At 46.2% G+C, this 20,522-nt stretch overlaps 1 protein-coding gene across 4 annotated transcripts in view; it reads left to right on the top strand.

Annotated features, from left to right (window-relative positions):
* BDP1 (BDP1 general transcription factor IIIB subunit) overlaps window positions 1-20,522 on the top strand; it is a 1,439,438-nt gene that overhangs the window by 202,556 nt on the left and 1,216,360 nt on the right. For all 4 annotated transcript variants that reach the window (XM_085632357.1, XM_085632359.1, XM_085632358.1 and 1 more), the window contains exon 9: window positions 18,915-19,055. In XM_085632357.1, the coding sequence (XP_085488483.1) occupies window positions 18,915-19,055 (141 nt within the window). The remainder of the gene's footprint in view (window positions 1-18,914; window positions 19,056-20,522) is intronic.

The raw sequence follows: 20,522 nt of genomic DNA, 5'->3' as shown, positions 1-20,522 counted from the left end.
CGTTCTTACCCTTCTTAAAAGCGTGCATGGGGGGGGTTTGTAACTGCAGATCGTCTGCCACCAATTGCCAGTGTTTAACAATATGCCTGATTTCATTACTCCTTGTGTTACAGGTTGTCACACAAATCAATCTGTCCAGATGGTCATTGGGGCGTTCTTTAGGTGTGAGGAGTGATTCCCTAGGGTTGTGCCAGGTCTGTTTTCTGGCTCTCTTGACCATTTGCCTCGGGTAACCTCGTTCTATCAGCCTGTTGATGAGATCATCCGATTCTGCAAAAAAGTCTTCCTTTTGTGTGCAATTCCTTCCGATCCTCAGGAATTGCCCGAAGGGCAGATTATCCCGTAATCCCCGTGGATGGTGACTACCATATCGTAGTAGGGTGTTCCTTTCAGTGGGTTTTCGGTAAAGCATGGAGTACAGGTAAAGGTCAGCTGCTTTAATTGTCATGTCCATGAAGTCAATAGTCCGTTTATCCATGTGAATGGTGAACTGGATGTCCGGTGATCTACCATTCAGCCAGTCGAAAAAAGATAGTAGTTCACAGTAATTTCCAGTCCAGATCATGAAGACGTCATCTATGTAACGCTTCCAGTATGTTAACTGGTGTTTGAAGGGGTTCAGATTGCTGTAAACAAATTCTTCAAAATGATCCATGTACAGGATAGCCAAATCCGGGGCGAAGGTCGCCCCATTGCACCTCCCTTAGTCTGTACGAAGTGGTCCCCCTGGAAATAGAAGACGTTTTGTGTCATAGCTATTTCCAGCAATTGTAGAATAAACTCCGTCGGGACTAATGCAGGTAGTGGTCTCCTGTCCAGAGATTTTTGTATGACTTCAAGGGCATGGCGTTGGGAGATTCTCGTATACGAGACGATATCCAATGTGACCAAGATTTTCTAATCTTCTCATTAAGAGAAACATCTATATTGGGAGTGTTTGATGAGAGGAAGAGATTATTAGCTGGACCTTGAATTAGTCTATTGAAATACTCCTCAGTATATGAAAGTGTCTAGTTCACGACATAATGAGAAAGGAAAAAGTTAAGAGAACCCTCGCAGGACTCGCCTGCACGTGAAAGAGTTATATAGCAATGGGGTAACCCAATGAGCCACTGGACTCTGGTACAATGCGATACATAAGTTAGTGTCACAGTGGAGAACAGTCTAAACACATACAAATATAGGAAAAGATAATTGATTAATTAATCAAAATCAAACATCACCAAGAACTTGTACCATTGTTGGGGGGGAGAGGGAGATCAGAAGCCTCTGGTCTCTATCGGAGTCCGGGCTCCATATCAACCTTCTGTAGCTCCGGGCGATTAGTCATGCACTGAAAGACTTCCTTCCTTCTGTCAAAGGGAGAGTAGGTCAGGTGTTCACCACCATGTGGTACTGCAACAAACTGGGTGGGGTGGGGGTCGTGGACCCTATGTCAGGAGGCCCTTCGCCTCTTGACATGGCTGGAACATCAAAGCATGTCCCTGGTGGTTCAACACCTGGCAGGTTCACAGAACGCCAGGGCGGACAAACTCAGCCGCCGGTGCTTGATGGATCACAAATGGCATCTTCACTTGGAGGTGGTGCAAAGTCTTTCAGCAGTGGGGAGAGCCTTGGTTAGATCTGTTCGCCACCGAAGAGAACACTCAATGTAATCAGTTCTGCGCGTTATAATTTCCAAGGCGGCATTCGTTCGGCGGCGCTTTTCATTGCGAGTTTAGTTGCGGTCTTCTATACGCCTTTCCGCCTATACCATTTTTTCCCAGAGTGCTGAAGAAGATCAAGCGTGACCAGGCCCAAGTCATTCTTGTGGCTACAGATTGGGCACGAAGAGTCTGGTACCCAAGCTCTTGAATATGGCCATCGATCCTCCGATCAGACTGCCTCTTCAGGAGGATCTTCTGTCACAGCAGTTGGGGACAGTCCTCCACCCGAACCTGGCCAGCCTCCACCTCCTTGCGTGGAGATTGAGCCGCGACATTTGTTAGCTTTCGACCTTCCTCCCGATGTCTGTAATGTAATCTTGGCAGCCAGGCGTCCCTCCACCAAAACAGTATACGCCTGTAGATGGAACAAATTTGTGGCATGGTGCACAGCAAAGGCTGTGGATCCCTTTTCTGCCCCCCTTTCAGAAGTTCTCCTCTTCGTTCTTTCTTTGGCCTAACAGGGCTCTGCTGTGGGCCCCCTTAAAGGCTAGCTTTCGGCCATTTCGGCCTTTCTTCGGCTTCCTGATCAGCCTTCTCTTTTCAAGTCCTCTATTGTCAATAGAATTCTTAAGGGCATTATTCACCTATTTCCTCCTATTCCTTTCGTAATGCCACAGTGGGACTTGAATCTGGTTTTAACGTACCTTATGTGTGCTCCTCTTGAGCTATTACATAATTGTCCTCTCAGACTCTTGACTCTAGAGACTGCTTTTCTGGTGGTCATCACCTCTACTCGCAGGATGAGTGAGCTTCTGGCTCTTTCTTCTAAACCTAATTTCCTTGCTGTTCATCCGGACAAGGTTGTCCTGCTTTTCTTCCCAAAGTGGTTACCTCTTTCCATATAGGACAGACCATCACTTTGCCCACCTTCCACCCGCCCCGCATCCATCTAAAGAGGAAGAGAGGCTGCACCGTCTGGATCAAAAACGTGCCTCACATTTTACCGGGATCATACAAAACATTTACGGGTGGATGATCAGCTCTTTGTTGGCTATGTGGGTGCCAAGAAAGGCCGGGTCGTGCAAAAATGAACCGTCTCTCGATGGGTCATTTTTTGCATTAAAATTTGTTATTCCTTGGCGAAAAAGTTACCTCCAGTAGGGTTGCGCACCCATTCCACCAGGGCGATGGCAGCTACTACTGCTTTGGGACGAGGAGTCCCCCTTCGTGACATCTGTCAGGCAGCCACATGGGCTTCATTGCACATGTTCACCAAATATTACTGCCTGGACAGCCAAGTCTGAAGAGATGGCTTCTTTGGCCGCTCTGTTCTTCAGGACTTCCTGGTGTGAGCTTGGTTCGCAGACCCACCTCCGGGGTTGGTCTTGCTGGGGTGTCTATTCTAAGGTAAGGAATCTATAACTAACAGTCTCTTTCAGATGAATAAGTTACTTACCTTCGGTAACGATATATCTATAAGAGACATATATTAGTTATGGATGCCTTATTGACACACCCATCCTTCCCCTTCTTCCGAACTGACTTCTAAAGTAAGGGACTCCCTTTCAGGGGCCGAGTGTTGTGCACCAGTGGTCAGTGTCTTGCATGGCTCTGCGCTTCTGTCGTGGAATGTCGTGTAAAGAACTGACGTCAGCGCGCAGCGGCGGCGTCTAAGGAGATACCGCGATGTCATTCTGGCATTCACGACGCCAACGACTAACGCGGCGTCGACCGATGCTACCTACCAACGTGCAGGGGTACTGCTTAAGAAAAATTCTCCGGATCCAGTCTGGCGCCTGGGGGTAATTCTAAGGTGAGGAATCCATAACTAATATATGTCTCTTACAGATATATTGTTGTCGAAGGTAAGTAACTTGTTCATTGCTTCCTATTGACTAGATTTTGACTTGATCTTTTTCATTGTCTTCTAGCCCAACTGCATGGCGCACATAGAGGACAGTGTCTTATACCCTGTGGCTGCGACAGTCAGTCTCCACAGGATATAATGCACTTTTTAATGTTTTATAACTTTTATAAGGGTCCCAGAAAGTCTTTTATCATTCCTATTCTTACAAAAGCAGGTTTTAAGAGTGTTCGACCCACTTTTTTTTTTTTTTATAACTTCTGTCAAGTTATTCCGTACTCCATCCACTTTTAAGGGCTGCCATTAGGCTTAGGCCCAACTGTGATTAAATCTGACAGTAGGACCTATTTCTTCTTAAATCTGTAATTAAGGGTTTAGAACGATTATACTGTATAGTTTTCTTTTTATATGCATGTTGGAGTTCTATGAAGTATGTATGTCTTTCATGGTTTTATCTGGAAAACCGAATAAAGTATGAATTGACCAGATTTTACTACCACAATGCTGCAATCGTTCTTGACCCTCACACCGAACACAAAGGTAATTCAGTAGATCGCTGTCATTCTGCATGCCTGTGTGAGATTGACATTTTCCTGCTGCAGAGAGAAACAGCGAGATATTAGCGATCCAGGTATAATTAATCTCCAAAGCCATCTATTTGCAGACTGTGTCCTTTAGGCGGTTGCTGGGCCACATGGCTCTTACATTAGTCTTATCCAGGCTTAGGATGCTTTCTCTGCAGAGGTTTCTGAGGTACTAATGGTGTCCTACCTAGGGCTCTGTCGCAGCCCAGATTTTGGTGTTCACCTACCTTTATAAAATCTTATGTGGAAGTCAAGACATGACAACCAGCTCTAACCTCAGTTGTCTCTATTTGCCAACTTTTATATCATTCTCTCTTTAAGTGCTCATTTGGTCTTTGAATAGCATCCTATTCCACAACAGTCATTTGCTTCAGAAGCCGAGGGTCATCATTCAGTTTGGCAGTGGCAGATATTTTTCCAATGATTTAAGGAATGACGTTGCAGCGTTTGACTTTTAATAGTGCGTTTTATGAACCAAATATACTAAAAGTACAGTGGGTTCTTCCTTATTCCTGGACTTCTGGAAAATTCATCATTGCTCGTACCTCTGCCAAGAACTTAATTGTGATAATAAAGGTGGTAAAAAAAAAAAAGATCAGTTTTGCCATTCTCTGATCTTTGTGATGTGTGAAAATCTGGTGAAGTCTGAGTAAGTTAATTTGTGCGCATTCAAGTAAACAGCACAGATGGTGCTTTTTGCATTAAAAGTGTTGTGTCTTGGTAACAGAGTGACTGAAATTGTCTGATGCCCACTTTGAGGTGCAAAAGGAATTCGAAATTGCACGTCTACACCAGATTTGTGTCAAAAAAATTATGAGTGTGAGAGGAAGACATCCACTACACCCTTCACATACTGAAAAGGTTCAGCAAAAACAGCACAGTCACAGATAATGATCAGGTCTCATGAGCTATTTTATAATCACCGAAAAATTGAAGTATATTTTCTATGTTCTTCATATAAACACAGCTGCATAAAATAACATTCTTCTTACGGTCTCGTTGTTTGCATGCTACATCCAAAATCAAATAATTGCCATCATTTTTTAAACACATGAGGAATGTTAACTGATAGCTTTTTTTCCCCACATCATCTTTAGAAAGCAATACAACTTGACTTAATCAGACATTTCATAGGCCGCTATCTTGCTTGTGTTGGAACCATATCAACCATGCAAAAGCTTTTGAAATAACTCCTATAGTCTGGTGAAAGAAAAATGATTTGATTATTTTAGAACGAATATCGTGGAGTAACTTAACTTGAGTCTCTCTGTAAATGTGGAAATATTGTATTGGACATAAGTGTATGTGAATAGCTCCAATTTGATTAAAGCCCCGCAGATGCATCCCCAATCTGAAATGTGGTGCATTTCCTTTGCATTGCACCCATTGCATTGTCATACACTTACACAGGCTTCACTTTTTTGGTATTGTTAGCAATTATGGTAAGGGTTATGGGAGCCAGAGTATGTGTGCGTGTTAGGGTAGGCTTATGTTAAGACTTATGAGTATAGTAAATTCTGGGGCAGGGGTAAGTTGGGTTAGGTGTAAGGTTCTGTTAAAGTTCGGGTAGGGTTACACGAAGGTAATGTACAGATGAAGCGTAGCTGTTAGGAAAGAGTATGGTGAATTTTAATGTACAAACACTGCAGCGGTATCCGTAGCAGCTAAGTATACTCTGCTTGTTAGACCTGGCACCATTGACGTGGGTCTCCCTTCCATTTTTCGCTGTTATCTCCTCTGTTTTTGCTGGTATTAGATGCTCAGGGCACTATGCCACTGCCATTCAGTGCCACAGCACGAATGCTCCCTGTGTAAATATGACATGTGAATTGGTATATCCATGATTGGCTTATTTAGTTTACCTGTTAGTCCCTAGTAGCGTGGACTGTGTGTGCCCAGGGCTGGTAACCCAAATGCTGCTGGTGGGCCTGCAGCGCTGGTTTGCGCCACCCTCAGAAGCAGCTTGTAAAGTGTCTCAGACCTGCCACTGCAGGGTCTCTGTGCAGTCCAGAACTGCCATCTTGGCTGTGAAGTGCACCCACTTCCCAGCCCCTGAACCTTCCCTTGGCATCATGTGAGTCACCCCTATGGTAGGGTGCATTGTATGTGTAAGGGAGGACATTCCCTGATGTGTGTAGCATGTCCTGGTATTGAATTACACCCAATTTCGTTTTTCACTACTGTTAGGCTACTTGTTCTCTCTAGGCCAGAATGGGAGGTTTGACTATTACATTCCATAGTCCTAATTGACCCAAAGAACATGGTAGAAAAAAGAATTTAGTATGCCTGAGCTCAGAATATTAAAATACATCTTTTAGTGAAGTTTATTTTCATATTCTGTGTCTGAAAATACCACTTTTAGAAAGTAGATATTTTCTTGCCTAAGCCTTACAGTGTGTTCTGCTGTTGTGTATTGGCTGTCTGGTTTTGGAGGGACAGGGCAGGCTGAGTCAGACCTGGGTTGAATAGAGAGATCTGCATTGGAGTATGGGGAGGGGTAGCTCCTTGACCTGAATAGGGCTGTGCCTGGCAAGGTGAATGCTGGCTCCACCTCCTACTGTGCGTCTGATGGCAGACCCCCTCTTTCTGAAAGGAAGGATGCAGCCTGGTAAACAAAGTGCTCCAGGACTGGGCAGAACTGGTTCTGGCTGGGTTCAGTGACTTGTAGCTTCTGAGAACAAAGACTTTTGGGGTATACATATCTGTGCTGAAACCCCTACAATTTGTATTGCTCCTGGACAACAAGGGGAACCTCTGTCCGTGTAACTGAAGGAGTCTGCAGGAGGTGACTGTCCTTGTGCTTGTGTGCTGTTTCTTGGATTGGCCTGCAGTAGTTTTCACTGGACTTGGAAGAAGAGGAAAAGGACTTTGAAGAGAACTTTTATTTCAACTTGCTAAAGCAATCACCCAAGGGCTAGAAGAGAGCTAGCCTCCTGCTGGAGTCTCAGGCACATCAGACTCCACCAACAGCCTCCTGATTCCTCCCAGCGAGGATTTCTATCTGCAGGTGAGGCTCCTGTGAGCTCCTGGGCCTCTAGTTCTACTACGGAGAAGAGAGTGCTGAAAATTGTCGCTAACACCCGTTTGCGAGCCGCTGCAGTTGAAGAGCGTACGAAAAATCATCGCGCTGCTGCCGCTCACAAACCAAGGATCATTGCATCGCTTGCTTGCGGGCCACAAAGCGCTCGCTAACACCCAAAGATCATCGCATCGCACGTTTGCGGGCTGTCGAGTGCTCGTTAACCAAGGATCATCGCATTGAGATAATCGCATCACGACATCACAGTGCGGGCGCCGTGCAGCCGCCATTTTTATCGCATCACACCCGGATCGTTGCTCCCTCGCGGAGTGCCATTTCTTCTCATCGCAACAAGGTCGCACACGCAACAGGCTCGGCGCATCATCCTCCCTTGCGGTAAGGATTTCAACGCATCGCTGGCTTAGCGTGAAGAAGTTTGTCGCTTTGTCCCGCACGCTTCTGCAGATCAGCGCATCATCCTCCCTTGCGGCAAGGATTTGACCCAGCGCTGGTCTCGCGTGAGGAAAATCATCGCTACAGCTCGTCTGCGACATTTTGGTTGTTTTGCTACAGAATCCAGGTACTTTGTAAGTAAAAGGGTCGCAGAGACCACTGCCTTAAAACTGAACTCCTCTTTGCACACTTTGAACTATTTTTGCAGCATTTCAAGAATAATCCTATTCTGCAGTATTGTGGCTTTTTACCGTTATTGGTCTTGTGATAAGTCTATATATAAAGATACTTATTTTTCTATAATTACTTGTGTGGTGTCCCTTTGTAGTGTTCTTCACTGTGTTACTGCGTATGGTCATAAATGCTTCACACACTGCCTCTGAGATAAGCCTAGCTGCTCGTGCTACGTTACCACAGGGTTGAGCAGAGGTTATCAAAGGGTGTAGTCCTCTTACTCTGACTGAGGAAGAAGGGTCCCTACTTGGACAGTGGCCAGCCATTGCCAACTAGAGACCCCCATTTCTAACACTGCTCAATCCTTGTCTACATAGAGGTTGGCTGATGTGGCATTATAGTTCGTGACATACAACCAGGGTACCTTATGGTAGACTCTTAACAATTTCATGGCTCACTGTTCAGTGTGTTTTTGAAAAACAATTTTTGTTGTTGTTCACTGTTCAGCTTTTTTAAGGGAATTGAAAACTTTATCAAATGTCGGGTATTGTTTCCGTAATGTTGAAAGCAAGCATGTCATTAATGGAATGACTCTGACTGAGTGTCTGTAGGAAGGTAGGATCATTCTAGCATGGTTACCCCCACTTTTTGCCAGGTGTTGCCCTGTTTTCTGAATCCTGCTAATCAGGATCTCTTTCACAGTGCTTCCTCCCTAAATTGGACTATGGTAAGCACTTTGGTACCTTCCCAATTGGCTACAGGGCATAGGTACACCAGGGGTCTCCCATGTTCTGCAGCATGTATTATGCCAACTAGGAGAAACCACTCAAACTATGACTACAGGCCTACCATTGCAGCCTGTGTGAGCTGGTGCTAGCACGACTCACCACAGATATAAGTTTCCTTATATCTGAGGTCACTTCATTTAAACCTATGTCACCCCTAAGACAGGTCTTTCAATCCTGACGGCAGGGTGCTTGTTATTAGTGTGAGGGTGCCCTGCATTACCAGGACACCCCTTACAAACCCCGTAGTCGATTCCCTGGATCTTGTAAGTGCGGTCAGCCATTTAATTCATATAGTGGAGATCAAGTTAATTATGAGATGTCTAACTACATATTGGCTGCACCAAAACCAGTCATGTTTGGTATTAAACATGTTGGAATCCTACCCCAACACCGATTCAAGTGTAGGATGTAGGATCCCATGTTCTGGGGGGCTCCCCTAGGGAGCCACCCTGTATTCCCAGTGCCAGCTTTTCAGGGTCTAACAGCAAGCTAGTTCTGCTGTCGACCACAGACACGATTCTGTCCTCCTGTTGCTGTGCCAGGCTTGAGCAGGGAAAGGTAGAACAATAGGTTTCCTGTCACAGGGAGATGGGCTGATGAGGGCTAAAAGCCCGAAACCGGTCCTAGGATGCTTGTTTGCAGTCCAGGGAGGACCTGGCCTGGCAGTTCGGGCTGGACTGTTCCCATTGGGCGCAGGGTCAAGACTGATTTGCATATGGCTGGGTCCAAACTGGAATGGCATGGTGAGCAAAAAAACAATGGATTTAGGCCCAGATCTCTGTACAGGGGTGAATGTATGACATTGTTCTGCATTCTGTCCATCAATTGTTCTTTTTGTATTTGTCACCTTGAGTGGGACGGGTATGCCAAAACGTGGGTCTGTAGTGAATTAGCCACTTTTGTGGTCTGACACCCTAGGATGACCCTCAACCACCACCATTTTGTACTGACTTGAGTGCGTTATGTTACCCTAGCCTTAATGTAGGATGGGTTTGCATATGCCTGCTTCTCTTCTGTCCTGTAATCTTGCTGTCTTTTAGTAGAATAGTCTTGCCAAGAATAGAAGGTATGGGATGTTGAGGTGCAGTCTTGTGGGTGGTGGTGCACACATGTGCTCAATGTTGGATACTGTGGGATTAAGGGTATTATGTTATTTGGGTTCGGTGAATTATGACTTTGACCTATTGGCTTTGACGTGGTCTAATGTCATTCTGATTTCTGACTTTACCTTGCTTTATGCTTTATTGCCTTTGACATGGTTTCATGTCATCCTTGCTTTTCTGATTCCATCTTGCTTTGGGCCTTTGTGTGCATGGCTTAACTAACTCCATTTTCATGACTGAAGCTATTTTCTGTGCCTGCACGAAGCTACAGAGGTGGGGAGGGCATGTTTTGCTCTTCTCCAGTTTTTTGCACATTACTGACTAGAGAGAACTGGTTCTTATCAGAGGAATGTACATGGTCTGTCTCGGAGCCATAGCAAAGGCCTGATCAACAGGTGCAGTGGCCTTGGAGCAGACTGGTACGGGCTCTCATGAGAACGAGGGGGCGAGGCTTGCTAGAAGCTTCGTTGTGTTTGAATTTGTATTAAAAAGGGGAGCTTACACTGGCCTGGTGGAAGTTCACGCCGTGGAGAAGACGTGCTGTCACGGAAGAGTGGAGGCTGGTGTCACCTCTGAGCTTTCGCCCGGTTCAAGCAATGGACTCCCCTTGAGCAAAGTGGGGTGACATGATGAAGCAGTAGGTGAGGTGTCTCTGCTACTAACTGTCTCATGATTCTTTACTGATTCTTTCCTTTCCTTCTTATTTTCTGATTCTTATATCCATACATATATATTTCTACATATATGTTTTCCTTGATTGTGTTTCAATCATACTATTGATATGTTGAAGTCTGCTATGATAGGTGCATTCGGCTTACCGTGTGGTGCTATTTACTAATAAATACATCCCAGATATACCAATTCGTCTTTTCCTTGTAGCAGGAGGTGTGGACTCTTCTTGGCCAAGTATTCTGTTGTAGAAGGATGGGTGAATTCCCTTCTAGCAGGTAATTGTGTTATAGGAAGTTGTTCTACTCCTGGCAAGTGATGTGCAAAGTATATTTCGCTCTAGAGAAGTGCTGTGTATATATTGTTTTCTTGCCTTGCCTTTGGGGGAGTGTTGAAAGTTTGCCCGCCTTAGGAAGTGATGTGTATATGTTATATTCCATAAGTTTGGAACTGATAATCTCTCCCTGGGAAAGTGACGGTACATACCTTGGTCCAGGAGAGATCTGAGACCTTTCATTACAGGGTCCCGTGCTCTCCATGCCACTGGAGTCAAGCTATCCTGGTCGATGAGGGCTCAAAGCCCGAAACCGGTGCTAGGATGCTTGTTTCCAGTCCAGGGAGGACCTGGCCTGGCAGTTCGGGCTGGACTGCTCCCATTGGGCGCAGGGTCAAGACTGATTTGCATATGGCTGGGTCAAAACTGGAATGGCATGGTGAGCAAAAAAACGATGGATTTAGGCCCAGATGGAACTAGTTCAGGAAGCCGTTGGCTCTGGCGCCAAACTGGACAAAGGGCATGGGAGTAGCCTCCCCTCTGTCCAGCCACTCCTCTGGGAGGGAGCCCTGAATCGTCCCAACCCTTTCCATAGGGTACTTAAGGGCTTACCTGTCAGTGGCTCTTCAGATTCATTGTGGGACAAGATTCAGATGCGAAACCACTTCCACTTCAACCGGCTGGGCACCTTGGACTTCGTTGGACTTCATCTGGAACCGAGACTGCATCAAAGAATACTTCTGCTGCTCCTGGTCTTATCGTCTTGCCTGTCTTCTGCGCCGTAATCCCCTTTGGAGTGAAGGAGTCACTCCCCTGCATCTGCAGGCACCGCAACAAAGCTCACCGGTCTGCTGCTCCTGAGCTCCCATGGACTCCGAAAGGTTCAGCAACACAGGTGGTGGTTCTGCAACTCCCTTGGGGCCTGCACTATCTTCTCACCGAGTGTGAGGCCAGTATCCCTTGTCGGAACCGCTGGAACAGAACCCCTGTGCACCAAGTTGACTTGCCGTTGCCAAAGCTTTTTGACTGTGTCCTCCAGAGATCTTGGGCTACAAGAAGCTCTAGCTTACAGCATCTCTTGCTACCAAGATCTTCGTCTTCCCCGCATCCTCTGCTCCGTGGGCCTGCATTCTTGGTGATCTGCTCAAGGTCCTCTTGTGACTCCTGTGACTTTGGCCTGTGGGTCCTCTTGAGGGTCGTCTTAGGCTTCAGTGGGCTTCCCAGCCTGCCATGGCTCACCTGCATTTGGTGACTTCCTTGAAATTGCTGGTCCCGACACTGCACCTTCTTAGTTTTCCACGTCTGTTGCTGCTGCCACGGCTTGTTCGTGCTCCCGCCGGACACAGACCCCCTGGTTCTCGACTTCCAATGTGGGACAGCTCATGAACAGCTCCTGGTCTTCCACAGCGTTCCCTGGTCCTCACAGCTGCAGCGACAAGGCCGCCTTCATCTCTCCTGCAATTTCTGTCATCGATTGTCATTGGTCTTCCGTGCCTCCTGGTCACTCCTGAGTGGCATAGACTCAGTTCCCTCTGCTTGCTACTCCTCCTCAAGAAACCTTCTTTGGATTCCACCGGACTCTTAAACCTTCTCCACCAGGGGCATCTTCACTGAATTCCTCCATTGTGGTCTACTGCGGTTTACAACGTCACTTCGCACCTATGCATCCGGATTCCCTGGTGTAGGTATCCTAGTTCCTGGGGTATCATCGGGTGGGGTAATTCTCCAACCTTTTATCTTCCATGAGGTTTCTTCAGGTTCCACTGGGAAAGGTCCTTCTTCAAAACTGCAACCCCAACTTTCCCTTTGACTTGCATTAATTACCCAGCTGTGTTTCCACTCTGCATACAGCTACAATGGGGTTTCTGGGTACTTACCTTGGGGGGTTCCTTGGGTCCCCAGCTCTTCTAGGTCTTCTGGTCCAAGTCTCGACTTCTGTCGCAGTGCACATTCCACTTTCTTGGTACATGGTTTGATCTCCCCCTGGAGACCACTGTGTTTTTGTGCTTACTTTCCTGTTTTCTTTCAAAATATTCTGTGTATTGTGTTGATATCTCAGGGTAGGAGATATACCAATGTTTTAGGGAGTGTGTATAGTAAATATAACTATGTTCGAGGCATGTAGAGCTGCAGATCTACACACTATGCATAGATCGCCTTCTGGTGTTGGGCCCGGATGTTTGCACTTGTTTTTGTCTTGGAAAGTCTTTGGAAGTCACGAGGTATGTGACTCCTCCTTTGGATCATAGTGCGCATGGGCATTGGCTCCATCCTCAGATAGTTTTTTTCCGCCATCGGGCTCGGATGTGTTCTCGCGCTCCAGTTCGGAACCGTTAACGGTTTTCTCTTTCGACGAGCAATGTCGACGGTATTGTTTCGATCGCGTTTTCCCACTCCACGTGACCCTTCAACTTCGAAGTCTTCGATTCCGGTCATCGACGAAGGCCTTCGGGCCTACCTGGGCCTCATCTCCGGCTCATGGAAAGGACGCCATTCAAAAAGTGTCCTCGATGTGGGTCGAAGTTTCCCCACACCGACCTACATGAGGTGTGTAACCTCTGCCTCTCACCGGAGCATGAGGCCAGAGACTGTCCAACATGCGCCTCCTTCCGCTCCAAGAAGACGATCCTGGACCGACGAGCTAGAAGAACAATGGCTCGCTCCTCATCTTCGTTCCCCGACGACATCTTCTAAGAAGGCGTCGATGTTCCCGGAGCAAGGTCGGGTTGAAGAAGCCATCATCAGCGCCTCCGAAGCAGATGACTCTGACGTCGAGGACATCACTCCAGCTCAGAGGGCAGGGAGTACAGACGTCGACCCCGACCCAAACCCCCCCCCTCGACACTATAAAAAAAGGCTTCGGTATCACCTTCGGACCCAGGTGCACACGAGACACTGTTTCCCATGCCCCGCCTTCGGGCCCAGTAAAGAAGCCTACTAAGCCTTTAGGTGACTCGGGCTCGAGTCAGCCTACACTCGGTGCCGAAAAACATACTCAGGCACCGAAAAAGAAGACGTCCACTGCTTCGACATCTAAGCACTCAGCGTCGAAGGCTAGCACCGGTTCCTCGGCACCGACAACACCCTCGGAGCCGACCAAAAAATGACCACCAAAGGGCCCGACTCCCATTCTTCAAAGCCAAAGACCTCGGAACCGAAAAAACAACAACAGATTCCATCGGATAAAGACACTGCAAAACTGCACGGTTCCAAACCTAGATATGCTACCGAGTTAGCGCCGAAAAAGCTTACGGCACCAAAGCCGTCGACTCCGAAGGATCTGCCTCCCACAGAAGAACTGTTTCGTCCAGATCCTACCCAAAAGACTCTTGTGGCAGGATCCTAAGACTGGTCACTTAATGCTTAGCATCAAGAAAAGACCCCTAGAAACTCCTGCACCAGCACCACCACCGAAAAAGAGAGACTTTGCTGCCTCTCCATTACAGATCCCTTCTCCTCTTCCTCCTCCTCCTCCTCCTCCTCCACCACACCGCTCTCCTACACCATCACCTACCCCAGTAGATGATGATGATAACACCTCAGATGATGCAGGGGGAGGTGCGGACAATCAACCCCTTGGGGACCCTACCCCTACTGGCTCCCCAAACCCCTGGGATGATTACAGTGTCCCAGACGTCCCTTACGCCCCACAAGATGACATCTATCCCTCCAGGCCTTCCCCTCCAGAGGACAATATCAGCTTCAACCAGCTCCTTCACAGAGCTGCCCAGTACCACGGGGTTACCCTTCATACAGACCCAGTAGAGGAACATTTTCTCATGGACACTTTCGACACCACACAAAGGTCCACCTCAATTTTACCCATGCTTAAAGGGGTCATTAAGCATGCACCAGAGATCTTGAAAGACCCAGTCAGGGCTCGAGTCATCAACCCAAGAATAGAAAAAAAGTATAAGGCTGCTCCTACTGATCCAGCATACATTAAAGACCCCGCACCACTAGACTCCTGGGTAGTCTCTAATGCAAGTTAGAGAGCCAATTCCCAAATATCAGGTGACGCACCACGACCAGATAAGGAATCTAAACTCCTGGACGCCTCTGGCAAACACACAGCTTCAAAGGTATCAAACATATGGTGCATTGCTAATACCCAAGCGCCGTTAGCCAGGTATGACGGGGCCAATGAACTCCTACAGGAAGATAAAACCATCACTAACACCTCCATCCGTTGTGCCTTAGATGTAGCAGATACCGCCTCAAGGGCAATAAACACCAGTGTCCTTTTGCGCAGGCATGCCTGGTTACGCATCTCAGGTTTTAAACCTGATGTCGAAAGTTCCATACTCAATCAGTCATACGATGAGCAACACCTATTTGGCCCCAATGTGGACGTATCACTTGAGAAAATGAAAAAGGATACAGACACAGCCAAATCTATGGGAGCCTTGCAGTCGCAAGCTCCCAGACAGTCCTTTCGTCGCTCAGCCTTCAGAAGCACCCATAGAGGCTACTCCTCTGATAACCCCTCCACTTCTTACAAGCCTCCTACCCAATCCACCTTTACTAGAGGTTACCAAAGGGGAGGTTACAGGGGGAACAGCAAAGGCAGAGGCAAAAACAACAACTCCTGCTCTGCCTCCACCCCCACCCCATGACTTCCCTCCACTTCCCCCAGACCATTCCACTCCAGTCGGGGGAAGACTCCACCAATTCCTCCCTGCCTGGACAAACATCACTTCAGACAGGTGGGTGCAACAGATAATTCAACCAGGCTACTGTCTCGAACTAACATCTACCCCCACAACCATACCACCCAAACAGCGTCCAATGTCACAAGAACATCTGTTACTGCTAAAGCAGGAGGTAATCTCCCTCCTACAAAAAAGTGCAATAGAACCAGTTCCCCTGCACCAACAAAACAAAGGAGTTTACTCCCTCTATTTTCTCATACCAAAAAAGGACGGCTCTCTAAGACCTATTTTAGACCTCAGACCCCTAAACCTATACATTCACTCAGACTATTTCCACATGGTCACACTTCAGCAGGTCCTCCTTCTGCTTTCACAGGGCAACTTCCTTGCTACTCTAGACCTCAAGGATACCTATTTCCACATTCCCATTCACAGCGCTCACAGAAAATATCTCAGATTCGTAGTGGACGGTCAGCACGATCAACTCAAAGTACTCCCATTCGGAGTCACCACAGCACCAAGAGTGTTTACCAAGTGCCTAGCGGTGGTGGCAGCACACCTAAGAAGACAACACATCCATGTCATCCCATATCTAGATGACTGGCTCACAAAAGCCAGCTCATACAATCAGTGCGTGCAACACACTCACGCCACTATTCAACAACTTCACGACCTGGGGTTCACAATAAACCACGCCAAGTCCCAGCTGCAACCGTCCCACTAGCAACAATACCTCGGTGCCACAATGGACACCTCAAGGGCGCTGGCCTATCCCAGACCCGCCAGGATAGCAAGCATAGAAGCTCTTCTCACCAAATTCCAACCGCAACACACTCTTCCAGCTCGAGTGTTCATGCAACTCATAGGGATGATGGCCTCTTGCATATTCATAGTGCCTCATGCAAGACTCCAGATGCGTCCTCTCCAAGAGTGCTTAGCACGCCAATGGAACCAGGCTCACAGACCTGGTGTTGGTAGACAGTCGTACCCATCGCTCTCTGCAGTGGTGGAACACCAAGAACCTTTCCAAAGGGCGACCGTTCCTAGAGCCGATGCCTCAGATAGTTATCACAGCGGAAGCATCACTCTCCGGCTGGGGAGCTCACCTACTACATCACACCATGCAGGGCAGGTGGACACCTCAACCAAAGTTACTCCACATTAACCACCTAAAGCTACTAGCCATATTCCTGGCCTTGAAAGCATTCCAAAAACACATTTCAGGCAAAGCTGTCTTAGTCCGCACGGGCAACATGACAGCCATGTATTAAATACAAAAACAAGGCGGGGCACACTCTCTGCAGCTCTCTCAGCTCGCACAGAGCATATGGAGGTGGGCTATACCTCAGTACGTTTTTCTCCTAGCCCAACATGTCCCAGGAGTCCAAAACACAATAGCCGATCTGTTGAGCCGTCAAACACAACAAATCCACGAGCGGGAACTTCATCCACAAGTTCTTCAACCGTTTTTTCAGATGTGGGAGCAACCACAGATAGACCTCTTCACCACCCAAGAAAACGCCAAATGCCCAAACTTCGCCGCCACGTATCCTCACCCATTGTCCAAAGGCAATGCAATAGAGATGAACTGGTCAGGCAGATTTGCGTACGCTCTTCCGCCTCTCCCACTCATTCCACTAGTGGTGCGCAAACTACAGCAACACTCCTTAACGCTTATCCTAGTTGCTCCAACTTGGGCCAGACAACCATGGTGCACCACATTGCTGGAACTCTCCCTAGTTTTGCACCAAAAAATACACCTCTCTCCACGCCTCTTAACCCAGAACCATGGAGAGATCCAACACCCAGACCCAGCTCAGCTCAACCTAGCGATCTGGCTCCTGAAGTCCTAGAATTCGGTTACCTTAACCTTCCTCCTGACTGTATGGACGTCATTAAAGAAGCTAGACGGCCTACCACTAGAGCATGCTATGCAGCCAAGTGGAAACGATTAGTAATATACTGTCATAACAACAGTGATCCCCTAGATGTGTCTATCCAACACATCATAGGCTACTTACTACACCTCCAAAGATGCATCTTAACCTACACATCTATCAGACTGCATCTTGCTGCCATAGCAGCATATCTACAAAATAGACAACATCTATCACTTTTCAGAGTACCTACCATAAAGGCCTTTATGGAGGGACTCAAAAGAATAATTCCCCCCGGAGTACCACCTTCACCTGTGTGGAATTTATACATCGTTCTCACAAGACTAATGGGGCCTCCATTTGAACCTTTACATAAATGTGAGCTACAATTCTTAACATGGAAAACTGCTTTCCTAGTAGCCATTACTTCTCTACGAAGAGTTAGCAAACTACAAGCACTAACCATTCAGGAACCCTTTCTGCAGATGCATCATAATAAGGTTGTTCTCCGAACTAATCCTAAATTCCTCCCTAAGGTAATTTCTCCCTTCCACCTCAATCAATTTGTGGAGCTGCCTCTATTCTTCTCGCAGCCACAAACAGTCGCAGAAAGAGCTCTTCACACCTTAGATGTCAAAAGAGCACTGCTTTACTACATAGAGAGAACACAACCTTTTCGTAAGACCAAACAACTATTCGTGTCTTTCTCACCACCACACAAGGGCAACCCCATATCAAAATCTGGGATAGCTAGGTGGATTGTCAAATGCATACAAATTTGTTACCACAAAGCAAAACATACATTATCTGTTCCTCCTAAAGCCCACTCTACACGAAAGATAGGGGTTTCAGTGGTATTTTTACGGAACATTCCCTTAGACGATATCTGCAGAGCAGCTACATGGTCTACACCGCACACATTCACAAAACACTTTTGTGTCGATGTGCAAACTAAACAACAATCTAGTGTGGGCCAGGCTGTACTCAAAACACTATTTTAAACTACTGCAACAGATACTGGTGGTCGCCGCTAGGAGGGGATACTGCTATACAATCTATGCATAGTGTGTAATCTGCAGCTCATATTCCTCAAACCGAATATGCTACTTACCAATATGCATCTGTTCTTGGCATGTAGAGCTGCAGATCTACACACGCCCACCCGCCTCCCCGGCTACCTTTATCTGTTCCAGTATTATCTTACTTAGATACAGCATACATGGGCATCTTTCCTGTTTCTTACAAAGCTCCATCATTTCCCTGCTGGCGAAAAACAATCTGAGGATGGAGCCGATGCCCATGCGCACTATGATTCAAAGGAGGAGTCACATACCTCGTGACTTCCAAAGACTTTCCAAGACAAAAACAAGTGCAAACATCCGGGCCCAACACCAAATGGCGATCTATGCATAGTGTGTAGATCTGCAGCTCTACATGCCAAGAACAGATGCATACTGGCAAGTAGCATATTCCTTTTATAACCACACTGTGTGGCTCTTTTTCGTGTAACCTACACTACATGATTAGTTCTGGTAAAACAAGCTGCTTAACACTCCTTCTGGACTAAGCCTGAAGGCTACTCTCCACAGCTACCACTTAGAGAGCTTTCTATGGTTGTCTAAGATAACTAAAATGAACATAAGAGTTGTCTGGATTAGTGTTGGGTGCTTCACTTAAATAAGTGTGCACCATCTACTAAGCCAGCCTCCTACAGTGTCTGAATAATGTTAGAGTTTTTAGTATGGTTTGAAGAGTACTACGATTGAATTTGTTTTAAAAATTCTGTTTGTGTCCCCTTTGTGTTTGGGTAGAGGAGAAGCGGCCGTTTGATTTTAGCTTCTTTGCAAAGCTGCTTGAGAAGGTCCTTGCTGAAGAGAAGAAACGTAAAGAAAAGTCTGTGAAGATTAAAACTTCCTCAGAGAAAAAGATCCCCAAACCTCGCCGAAAAAAAGGTTATTTTCTTTTAATGTCTGTGTAGAAAAAAACCCATTGTAACATTATTCTGTTTATTACACAATTCTAAGAAAGTACTTTGTTGAACAAACTTTGCAACACTTGAGACATCAAAAATGGTTTGATCTTTTGTTGCAATAACTGCAGTTTGCTTGGCTGGTTAAGCTTTTGCTGTCCATTGGTGTAGGGGAAGAGAAAGTTGCCCTAGTTGAAAGATTTTTTTTTTGCATTTATTCATATCATGGAAACCTGGTTTAATGAAACAGAAGTATAGCAACTGTGTCCTAAAAAAGTATATTGTGTGTAACTGTTGTTGGTATTTTTTGAAGAATCTGTTAATGTGTTGTGAATTTTATTCCACAGTCTGTAAAGAGGTAAAAACCGTTATAGCCCATCTTCAGTGACTTTTCCCTTTCATGAACATCGTGTCTTCCTTGAGGATTGAGACAATTGATCCCCTTAACTACTAAAGTGTCTGTGCAATGCACTTTCACTATTATTTGCACATATCTTATGCAAACATTGGACACGCACATCCCTTGACATTTGTTCCTGGTACCCATGACTTGCACATAATGGGCAAACTGGTTAGGATGTATATGAATGTCCCTGGCAGTCAGAGAGTTTTATAAGCATCCTGTGACCCTCTGGTTTTTAGAAAGTGGACTTTTTTCAGAGAAGGGTCATATTCATTATCGACAGACCATCCTGAAAATTTCCACCTTTGTATACTTTTCACCCATAATCAAATGTCTATCAGTGACTTACAGCTTGCTTCAAGTAGGTACTGAATCTAGAAAGAGATTGCACAATCTCATAAGTAAAATAATGCTTCTCATAATTGTTCTGATCAACTCCTCTTTAGTAGTGTTGGTGCAAGCCTCCAGAGCTTCTCTTAAGGTGTATGTGTGAGGAGGGGATGGGGGTCAAAAGACAAATGCAGTCAGTATCTGACAACGCTCCTCACTGTAGAGATTGTGTGAGCCATATTAGTCATAAACAAAATGATGTAAGAGTCCCACCCTTTGCATATTTTAGTGAATTGCCCCCAACAAACATAATAGGAAGAAAAAAGGCGAGATAAATTGAGAACAGCAGTGTTTAAAACGTTATGCTTCTTTATAGGATTAGCTCATTGTGAAATGAAGTCCAGTTTGTCATAATTCAAGGAGCAGAGTCGCTGACAAAGTAAATAAATGTTTTAAAGTTCATTGCTCGATATGGTGATCGTAAAAGCACTTTTTAATCCAAACAAGTCTTAAAAAGGGAAAAGGCACGTCCAGAAACTGGCTTCATTTACTTTCTAATTGCAGTAGGGGGTACCTTTACTATTTGCAATCGGCCATTCATAAGGTTGCCAATTAAATCTGTGGTATTGGGTGGTTAACTTCAGGTTGCTACTAGTTTTTTTCCCATTGTTTTGTTCCTCCTCTGCTTTCTATCAAGCTCCTGGTACTGCTGAAGTT

This window comes from Triturus cristatus, chromosome 2_1 (genome assembly GCF_964204655.1).
Source record: "Triturus cristatus chromosome 2_1, aTriCri1.1, whole genome shotgun sequence".
NCBI classification, from domain to species: Eukaryota; Metazoa; Chordata; class Amphibia; order Caudata; family Salamandridae; genus Triturus; species Triturus cristatus.
Note: the sequence above shows the minus strand (reverse complement) of the source record. Positions and strands in the feature narration are given on the sequence as shown.